Source organism: Leptonychotes weddellii, chromosome 5 (assembly GCF_054177405.1).
Source record: "Leptonychotes weddellii isolate Sample4059 chromosome 5, ASM5417740v2, whole genome shotgun sequence".
In the NCBI taxonomy this organism is placed as follows: Eukaryota; Metazoa; Chordata; class Mammalia; order Carnivora; family Phocidae; genus Leptonychotes; species Leptonychotes weddellii.
The window spans coordinates 1,704,340-1,714,862 of record NC_138373.1 but is presented as its reverse complement, the minus strand read 5'-3'; the positions used below and the strand labels follow the sequence as shown (position 1 = coordinate 1,714,862).

Sequence of the window (10,523 nt, the reverse complement as noted above, 5' to 3'; positions counted from 1 at the left end):
GGGGGGATGAGGGCAGAGGGAGCAGCTGGGGGGATGGGGGCAGAGGGTGCAGCTGGGGGGATGGGGGCAGAGGGTGCAGCTGGGGGGATGGGGGCAGAGGGTGCAGCGGGGGGCTGGGGCAGAGGGTCAGCTGGGGGGCTGGGGGCAGAGGATGCAGAAGCGGGGTGGGGGGCAGAGGGTGCAGCTGTGGGGGCAGAGGGTGCAGCTGGGGGGCAGAGGGTGCAGCTGTGGGGGTGGGGACCTGGAGATGGGAGATCACCCATGGGTGGCTGGCCCGAAGCCCAGTCTGGAGCCGGGGTGGTCAGGCCGCTAGCAGTGGGCTGGGCTGAGGCCCTGGCATGTCCTGTCTCACCCTGCCTTCCCTGTCTCTCTCCTGGTCTCTGTGGGCCATGCTGCCCCGTGCTGTCCCTGTGCCGTGTGGCCTCAGGACTACGTGCAGGCCCTGACGGGCTTCTGTTACGATGGCGTTGAGGGCCTCATCTACCTGGCTCTCTTCTCCTTCGTCACGGCTCTCATGTTCAGCTCCATCGTCTGCAGCGTCCCCCACACCTGGCAGCAGAAAAGGTGAGGGGCTCAGAGCTCACCCCAGGCCACACCGCAGGCAGGATGTTTTAGGGACATGCCTTCTGGACACCCGTATCCTCGTCCCCAGAGACAGGAGCAAATGCCTCCTGACCTCCTGACACTCTCTGTAAGCCTCTGCAGTGCTTGGAGGCTGGTGAGTCTGCGGTGAGCAGCCCCATTTCATGGATGGGAAACAAGTCTACAGGAGCTCCCAGCCCAGGTGACATGTGAGGCCAGAGCAGGGGGGTGGAGCCAGGTCTCCTGCCCACCCGCACCGGCTCCATGCACTGCGCCCTTCCACACCTCTGGCTGGCCTCGGGATGTCTCCTCCGTCCCCTTGCCCCTCGGCGTGCATGTGCAGGGCTTGTGCATGGAAAGAGTAGCTGTCCAGTTGTGGGGCCTGGGAGCTTCTGCAGGGAGGGAGGGCCCCAGATGGCTGTGGCCTCCATGGCCCATTCAGCTGGGTGACCGGGATGGCAGCTACTTCCCATGGGGCTGTTAGGTCCTTATCTTTGAAGTGGGGGTCCTGGCAGCTCCTTTCTCAGTCTCCCTGATCAGTACTGGGTTGAGTGGTGTATTTAGGAGCCAAGCCCCTTCCCTTGCTTGGGCCCTTACACTTCATCTCCCAGACTCACCACCTCCCCTCCCGTTGGGCTGTGGCTGCACCTTGGTGGCCCAGATCAGATGACAGGTAGCTCAGCTCTGATCTCTTCCCTCTGTCTGGATTTCTGCTCTGTTGTTTTCTGTGGTGATGCTGCCAGTGGTGGTGATGGTGATGGTGGTGGTGATGGTGATGGTGGTGGTGATGATGATGGTGATGATGGTGGTGATGATGATGATGGTGGTGATGATGATGGTGATGATGATGATGGTGATGGTGATGGTGGTGGTGATGATGGTGATGGTGGTGGTGATGATATTAATGGTGATGGTGGTGGTGATGATGATGGTGATGGTGATGATGGTGGTGGTGGTGATGATAGTGATGATGGTGGTGATGATGATGGTGATGGTGGTGATGATGGTGATGGGGGTGATGATGATGATGATGGTGATGATGTTGGTGATGGTGATGATGGTGATGGGGGTGATGATGATGATGGTGATGGTGATGATAGTGATGATGGTGGTGATGATGATGATAGTGATGGTGGTGATGGTGGTGATGGTGATGGTGGCGATGATGGTGATGATGGTGTTGATGGTCATGATGATGGTGATGGTGGCTGTGGTAATAAAGATGGCAGCTATAGGGAAATGGCTAAGAGGATAGACCTGGAACCGTGTGGCCTGGACTTCAGATTTTTGCTTATTGGGTGACCATGGGCAAGTCACTTAATCACTCTGGGCCTCCATTTCCCTAACTGTGAAATGGGGGTTGGAAGAGCACACCCCTCTTGGGGTCGAGTAGGCAGTAGGTGAACCATTCGGTGTAAGGGCTTAGCCGTGGGTTTGGCTGGTAATTGACGCTCAGCCAGTTGCTACCCCTGTCCTGCTTGTCTCACTGCAAGGGGCCCAGAGGGAGGCCCTCTGCTCCAGGTCCCCCAGCTGGTGGTCGGGAGGTGGGACGTGAGCCCGGGCCTGGCAGGCCTGTGCCATTACCACCGGGCAGCCTGGCCCTAGGTCTGATCTGGAAATAGGCAGGACATGATGAGCCTTGAGCGTGCCCGAAGCCTGGCCCCTGGCTCCCTTGCCTCGCCCTGCGGCAGCCTGACGGAGCGGACAGAAAGCCAGAGCGCAGCAGAGCAGGAGGACTGGGCTCAGGCCTCCTGGGACGGACAGTCCCTGTGGGCTCAGGCCACCCAAAGGTGCAGGCTGGGACCTGCAGGGCTGGAAGAGGGCACCTCCATTTCCAGGCCCCCAGCCCTCTCTGCTCCCCCGAGGAGGGGCCATGCCCCCTTCCCCTGAAGGCAGACAGCATCCCTGTGTACAGGCTGAGGGTCAGGGTCCCCGGCATCCCCGTCTCATGGGGGACGAAACCAGGGTGACTTGCCCACGGTGCCATAGGCCATCCGTGACCAAGCCAGGATTGGAACGAGGTGCGTCTGCCTCCGAGCTGGCCCCGCACGGGCCTCGTGGTGGCTGCCGTGGGCCAGGGTGTAACCTGTGCTGGGGGTCCGTCCCTGCAGAGGCCCCGACGAGGATGGGGAGGAGGCGGCGGCCCCAGGGCCGAGGCAGACACACGACAGCCTCTACCGTGTGCACATGCCCAGTCTGTACAGCTGCGGGAGTAGCTACGGCAGCGAGACCAGCCTCCCAGCTGCGGCCCACACCGTCAGCAACGCCCCGGTCACCGAGTACATGTGAGCTGTGCCCGGAGCTGGGGGCGGGGGCGGGGGCCTCAAGACCGCGGGGTCACGCGAGAGGGCGCTCCCCACCCCTGGTGCTGCCCAGGCTGCTGCTGCGGTCGTCCAGGCAAACCTGGGTCGTGGCCCCAGTAAGACCACTCTGTCAGAGGGAGGCTGTGTCTAGGGCACGGGGATGCCGTGGCTGAGGGCAGGCGCTGGCCACGTGGTGAGCGGGCCTCCGGGCGGGGTGGGGCTGGGCTGCCCCAGGCCCTTGCTAGTGGGCTGCGTGCAGGCCGGTGATGAGGAGGCCCAGGGTCGGAGGTGGGTGGCAGAGCAGGGTGGGCACGGGGGTCTGCCTGGCTCCGGAGCGGCCCCGGACGGGTGCTGGGCCTGCCGAGGCTGGCCACCGCTCACAGCCCTCTCTCCTCACTGTGCAGGAGCCAGAATGCCAACTTCCAGAACCCCCGCTGTGAGAACACCCCCCTCATCGGGCGCGAGTCCCCGCCACCCTCAGTAAGTCTCAGGCCTGGGGGGAGGGGAGGCAGCTGTGAGCCTCCAGCGCGGGGTGAGGGCTCTCCCCAGCCAGGGGTCTCTGGGGGGCACCTGGCCCGAGGACACAGTGCCGAGTGGGCCCCCAGGCTGGCCTGGAGGTACCCTGGGGACCGAGTGGGCAGCTGGGGGCCGGCTGCCTGGTGGGTCAGCTTGACTCCAAGGGGCCCTGGCTTCTCCTTTCCCAGTCTGGTCCACTCTCCTTTCATTTCCTTCATTGACTTCCTGAGCTCAACCCAGGACTCAGCCTCGGGCTCTTCCAGCCACTGTCCCTTCTGGCCTCAGGGATGAGACAGAAAAGAGGGGACAGGGCAGTTTGGTGCCAAAGAGAAGGAACTTGCTGACTGACAGGGGCCCCGGTGGCCTTCCTGGAGGTGGTGGCCTGCAAAGGACAGGGCCAGAGAAGCTGAGAAATGTGTGCCTGGGCAGGAGCCCTGGGGTGCCCTAGGCCCGGACCAGGGTCAGTGTGGGCACACAAGCCATCCGTCATGCCCCAGTGGCACTCTGCTCCAGCCCCCTGTAGCCTGGCGTTCAGGCTGCCCTCTCTCTCTCTCTCTCCGTCTCCTCCGCTCCCACCCCCACCCCGGGCCCTCCTAGCGCTGTCTGGCGGCCCTGGACTCTGACAGCCATGCAGGCTGGCAGTTTAAGCCCATGGATAGTACCCGAACACTGTGGTGGCCGTGCCCTCAGAGTGACAGGTACTGACCCCCAGGTGGCCCGCCCGGCACCGCCTGCCCACCACGCCTCTGTGCCTCATGCTCTCCGCTCATGGCTGCCCCCTCGCCAGGGCCGGCCTCGGGGCTCTCTCAGCTCGGCCCCTGCCGGCTAGCTCTGGATCATCGCGAGCCTGTAGACTTGTCAGCCCCCAGCCCAGCCAGAACCCTTGTGCTGGCCTTGGGCCCATGACCCTCCCATCAGGGGCAGGGAGCCCCTTCCCCACTCCTGGCCCAGCTGCAGGCCGTCCCAGTCGGCCTTGTCACCTCCCAGCAAGGAGACCGTCTCCGCAGGCCCGAGGTGCGCCTGCGCCTGGCGCCTAGGCTCGGTGAGCTCGCTCCCTGGGGTGTGACCAGCAGGCCCGGCCCTTGAGGTGTCCCCCTGCATGTTCGGAAGTGCACACAGGCGCATGCAGGCCAGCCGTCCCCCACATCTGCGCGTGCCTGCTTGGGCTCCTTCAGGGGCTGGGGTGCTGCCCCTGCCCCCTGCTGCATGTCCGTGGAATGACCCGGCTCCCGGGTGCCACGGTGCCAACCCTCTCCCCGCACCCCAGGAGTTCCAGGAGGGCTGTCAGGGCCTGGGAACAGTGTCCATCCCCATCTGGGGACGGTGGTGTGGGGACTCGGGTGTGGGCTCAGCCTGCCACGCTCCCCATCTCTGGCGACGCTTGGCACACGCCTTGGCCTTTGTCCACAGCCCCTCGTGGCACACGCCTCCTCCACGCGTGTGCCTCGCGAGGATACCCGCACACACGTGTGCACCAAGCGCCTCGTGCTTCAGGTGGGATGAGGGTAGAGAGGATGTGCCGTCCGTGCCCTTCTCCCCAGCTGCCTCCATCCCTGCGTCCCGGAGCCTGGAGGAGCCCACACTTTGTTCCCGACTGAGCAGGCGGCAGCATCCCCCAGCCTGAGGGGCCTGTGCAACTTTTGGGGCCCCCTGTCCCCGGGGTCTGGGGCAGAGTGGCCATGGGGCCTCCTCGTTCCTGGGGCCTGTGGGCCGTCAAGGACCCCCTGACCCTTTCTCGAACCCAGCCTGACTCCGCCTTTGCACGATGCTCTCCTCCTGGCTCCTCGATCAGGATCCCGCGGCGGGAGGAAGCCTCCCCACGTCCCCCGAGCCCAGCCCTTGAGGGCAGCCTGCGTGTGGCCTGTAGGTCCTGGGCACGTGGGGTGCAGCTGGGGAGCCTCCAAATGCTGGCCCTTTGTAGGGCAGAGCTCTGCCTGGCCGGGTGCCCGAGTGCCTGAGTGCGCTCCCGTCCCCGGAAGAGGCGGCTGGTCCCCATCCTGAGCCTGGGGCGCGGGGCCGGCCCTCTGCTCACGGAGCCCCTCCGCCAGGGCCCCGCCAACCGCACCACCACCGCCCCGTCCTGCCCGCAGGGGTGCTTCCGGCTCACTCGCCAGGGCCCGCGTGGCCGCGCCCCGCGCCCCGCTGACCCCCTCCCCCCTTGTCTCCCTCCAGTACACCTCCAGCATGAGAGCCAAATACCTCGCCACCAGCCAGCCTCGCCCCGACTCCAGCGGCAGCGGCCACTAGACAGCCCCGGCCGGCCACCCGCCCACGTGCCAATCGCCCTGCCCCTCCCCGGGCCGGCACTGCCGCTCCCACCCGTCACCGCCCGCCGGACCCTCCGCACGCCCGCCAGGCCCGCTGCAGCCACCCTCGCCCCTGCCCTCCCCTTCCCGCAGGGGCTCTCCTTGGGTCACGCACCTGGACGCGGGAGCGGTGCCACCGACAGGGGGCCCCCCAGCCCCCCCACGCCCCTCTGCCTCTGAGGAGGGGGGTCTGCAGAGCCCCGCTCTGGGCCGGAGCCGGGCTCGGTGCTGTGTCCCTGACACTTCCTCCGCAGCAGGCCGACCCGTGGACCCGTCTTCTCCGCTCGCGCCCAGCCTGCTCTCTCCCCCCGCAGCTCCCATGGCTCGCCCGCACCCTCCAGGCTTCCGAGCGTCACTTTTTGCGTTCACAGGCTGGGCGGCGCCCGCCCTGGGCCGGGCAGCTGCGGGGGCCTCGGCTCGTGTGCGCTCACCGCTAGGCTCCTGCGCAGAAAGTTCCCGGGGAGCTCCTCTCAGTCCACCTGACCACAGGCCCCTCCTGCCGGTTGCCAGAAGCCTCCGCCCAGCATCGCTCTCTCCCCCAGCGCCCACCCTGCCCGTGGAGCCCAGCCCTGCACAGCGGCAGGGGGACGGCAGGTGCCGCGCCGAGCCCAGGCTGCTCACCCAGTGCTGGCCGCCTTCTTGGTGCCAAACCCCCTCCCCCGCCCCAAGACTCGGCAGCTCGTCTGGTTCATTTTTGCACTAACCACATTTGTCATCCTAGGGCAGGCGGGGCTGCCGGCCAAGCAGCACACTCCCCTTCTCGGTTCCCTCTCTGTCCAGGACAGGCACACGTCCCGAGCCCGGCCAGGGGCTGGACCTGAGCTGGCTGTGAACGTGCCCTCGGCCCCTGCCGCCCCCTCTTGGGACTAACCACTAACCTCACCCAGCCTCCGCGGGCACCCCTGGCCGACCCAGAGCCAGCAAGTCTCACCCCGAGTCCAGGCCAGAGATGAGGCCTAGGCCGGCCGGCTGGGAATCGGGCTGGAGTAGCCGTTTCTTCTTGGGGTGCTGCTGGGGAAGGACTGTAGACCGACAGGCAGCCTGAGAGCCTGCAGACCCGTCCCCGGGCAGGTGCTGCCCCAGACGACTATGTCCTCGGGAACGAATGTCCCTTGGGCTGTAGGACTGAGGTCCGTGCGGCCTCAGTCTCCCTACCTGTGAAGTGGGAACAAGGCTTCCCTAAGGTGCTTTGGCTTTAGTGTACAATGTTTGCTGTGTTTCCTGCCGTGGAGGGTGCACCACCCCCAGATCAGGATGGGAAGGAAGCCCCCTGCCAGTCTCAGCCCTGGCCTGGCCACCCTGCAACAGAGGCACTGGCCTGTGGGTCAGGCCAGGGGCTGCAGAGCACCAGGCAGCAGCCGTGTGGGAGGGCCCCAGGCCGGGGTCCCGCAGCGGGAGGCGCCCGCCATGTTCGGCATGTGGGCTCTTCCTTCCAGAGCGGGGACAGTGCCCTTCCCTGGGACAGGCCCGGGGAGATGCCGCCTGTCCTTCCTCCATAATCTTTTCTCTATGCTGGTGTCTGGGACCAAACGGGCAGGTGGGCTGGGGGCCAGGCCACATCTGCCCGGCTTCTGGGGTTGCCCCTGCCCCGGGAAAGGAGGGGAGTGAGCAGGCAAACACCGGGGTGCCCCAGGTAGGCCTGGGGCCCTGAGCCTGGCCAAACCTCACTGCAGGGCCCCGTGTGCTCTAGGCCCCGCCCGGCCGTCGTTCTGGGCCCCCACAGCAGACCTGCCCAGTTTTTCCTCTGGGCCCCTCCAGTGGCGAGAGCGGTCCTGGCCCAGCGTCAGGAGGGAGGCCCCAGCCATCCTGCCCTGGTGCGCGCCGTGCGCTCGGGCCACTGCTCAGAAGCACAAGCAGCCGCCCGCGGCCCTGGGAGGCCGCCCGCAATGTGAATGTACATAGCATGAGAGGCCGGCGCCGCCGGACGCGCTGTGGACCTCGGCTGTCTTGCGAGTTCCCACCGTGTGGCGTGTGCCCCGTCTGTGACTTCATCGAGCTCCTTCTACTCACCGAGGTTGAATAAAGGAAAAGGAGAATCATCCAAAGGGGTTCAAACCCCAGCCTCAGTCTGTGGAGGGGAGCAGGTCCTGCCATTGGTTTTCTTTCTGTTCTAAGTTTTCAGGGTCCCCTTCCTAGCCACCCCCCATCCCAGTGACCTCTCCACATCCCTTCCCGGCCTTGCTCCCCACAGGCCCTGCAGCATCTGGGGGGGGGGTGCGGCCCTCGACAAAGTGGGTGGCCGGTGGGAGGGAGGAGCCTTGAAGCCCCACAGGGTCCAGCTGGCTCCCGGGCCCTGCCAGGCTGGGCCAGCAGGAGGTGGGGTCCAGCTGGGACATCTGGCCCATGGGGCTCCCCTGCCATGCCCACCCACCCCATCTCACTATGCAATTCCAGCCCAAGCACCATTCCCTACCTACCCGGGACCCCTGCCCAGCCCCGGGGGGGTGGGTTGCCTCCCTGGGCTCCAGCCGGGGGGGCGGGCAGGGGCCGGGGCCTTCTATGTGGGACTTTTTGTTTAACCATAATGGTTGTGCGCTGTACCACTTTGTTATATATAACATATCGCTCAATATAATTTTGTTAAGACTCCAACCCTCCCAGTTCCCCTCCTGACCCTCGCCCCCTCCCCCCGCAGTGTGATTTAGGGCCCTGAGCGGGAAGGGGCTCAAACCACTCAGCATCTTCCTCCGGCACCTTCCTCCAACCTCCGTAGGGCCATGGCTGTCTGTGCTGTCGCTGTGGTTTTTTATTTTTGTTTTTGTTTTTTAACTGGGTTTGGGGTTTGATTTTTATTTCTTTGGGGGCTTTATTTTTCTTGGCAGATAACTAAAAATCTCGTCAATGTAATTTTTGTGGTTTCTACTCAGCTTGGGTTTCATGTTTTAAAATAAACAAATTTTAAAAAACAGGGCTTTCTCCGAGTTGATTTGGCTCCTACCCAGTGTGTGGGCAGTGTGGTCGCGTGCTGGGGAGCCAAGAGGGGGGGTGGGGGGCGGCCCAGTTCGCAGCAGGAGGGGGTGGGGGTAGGAGCGGGGAGCCGACCCAGGAGTGGGGGAGTGGGTTGCCGGATGGGCTGGAGCGGTTGTCTTGACATCCTAAAAGCCTCACTTTGCAGGCTGGACATGCCCTGGGGCGGCCCGGGGTGCCTGCGCGGCCACCTGGGGAGGGGCACTTCCTGAGCCCCACTGTGGGGGCATCTCCAGTCCCTGGCCTCCCAGGAGCCGTTCCCCCACCCCAGGCGGGATGGTGGGAAAAGGAGGAAAGGAGCCCCGGTGTGCGCTCGGAGGCCAGCAGGGACCCACCTGCCTCCAATCACGCACCCAATTGCCCACCCAAAGCGAAGACACAGGTGTCTCCTCGCCCAGCAACAGCCCAGCCAATGAGAAGCCGCCACTCGGGTCTCCTCCAATGGGCTCCTGTCCAGAGCAGCCCCGCCTTCCCTTCCCGCTACAGAAGCAGGCTCCGCCCCTTCATTCTCGAGGCGTTTGTGCGTCGAGTGCGGGTGAGGCTCTGAATTGCTGCGCCCCATCCCAGGGAAGCTCGTTTTGCCCCCGAGATGACTGGCTGCTCTGTTTTGAAGGTTAACAGTCATTCTTGTTCTCATCTGAGAAATGGACTCCGGAAGGTGCCACGTACTGCAGCTCTGGAAGGTTGCTGGTGAGCTCACTTTCCGTGCAGGGGGCTCAGAGCCCCTTGGAACTGGAGGGACGCGCCCTTTGACCAGGAAAGCCTTGGTCTCCCGTGCCTGGGGCGCAGGTGGGCGAGGCACCTGCAAGGCCCTGTGGAAGACCCCAGGCTCTCCGGTGGCATTGCTGTGAGTGTGGGGGTGGGCAGGGGAGCGCTGGGGTCCCCCAGTCCTCGATTTGACCCGCTGGGGGGGAGGGGAAGGGGGTCCAGAACTGGTCAGCTCTGAAGGGGGTGGACACATTGGAAGCTTCTGAGGTGCCGTGTGGTAAGGAGAGTGAACTGGAGACCTGGGACCAAGGAACACAAAAGGCGGGAGAGTCCAGGCACTTCCCGCCCCTCTTGGACCTCAGTCTCCCTGTATGTCAGGGAGGGCACAGTGACATCCTGGTTCTCGAAGCAGCCACATTCCGTGGTTCACAGCCCCTCCATCTTGTAAGCCGGCAGTGGAGCACCTTTGGGTACCTCGGTCTGACCCTGACCCTCCTGCCTCCCTCTCCCAGGGACCTCTGTGATTGCATTGGACCCACCTGGATAGTTCAGGATAATAATCTCCCCATCTCGAGGTTCTTAATCTGCTCACATCTACGAAGTTCCCTTTGCCATGAAGGTAACATATTCATCAGTTAGGGAGATGAAGATGTGGACATCTTTGGGGGCTACTCTTCTGCCCCACAGGGGAAGCTGGTCTTGAGGATATCTGGGCAGAGAGAACAGCCAGTGCAAAGGTCCTGAGGTGTGTTCACGCAAGGAAGCGAGGGTCACTGGAATGGAGAGCAGAGGAAGGGTGGTCCGAGAGGAAGCAGAGGAGTGAGGATCTCAAAGGGCCTGTGGGTCTCATAAGGCCCTGGAGACTGGCTCTGCGGAGGGGAAGCCATGGAGCATCTGAGCGGACCGACACCACCTCACGTTCGTTTTAACAGTATGGGCCGAGCTGGCGAGTTGGGAAGGGAGCCAGGGCAGAAGCAGGAGAGCAGAGAGGAAACTTTGGCCACGGTGCAGGCCAGAGCTGAGGGCAGCCCGGGCGGGGTGCTGGCCAGCCAAGCAGTGGTGAGAAAGCCCTGGGTTCTGAAAGGAACGCCAGCAGCACTTTCTGGCACACTGTGGGGGTGGGTGTGAGGTTTGGGTGGAG

The 10,523-nt window shown here is 64.4% G+C and overlaps 1 protein-coding gene across 1 annotated transcript in view; it reads left to right on the top strand.

Moving 5' to 3' along the window:
- TTYH3 (tweety family member 3) overlaps window positions 1-8,615 on the top strand; it is a 30,470-nt gene extending 21,855 nt beyond the window's left edge. The window contains exons 11-14 of the mRNA XM_006730021.3: window positions 428-564; window positions 2,694-2,867; window positions 3,290-3,365; window positions 5,574-8,615. Of these exons, the coding sequence (XP_006730084.1) occupies window positions 428-564; window positions 2,694-2,867; window positions 3,290-3,365; window positions 5,574-5,648 (462 nt within the window). The 3' untranslated portion in view covers window positions 5,649-8,615. The remainder of the gene's footprint in view (window positions 1-427; window positions 565-2,693; window positions 2,868-3,289; window positions 3,366-5,573) is intronic.
- Window positions 8,616-10,523: the final 1,908 nt, after the last annotated feature.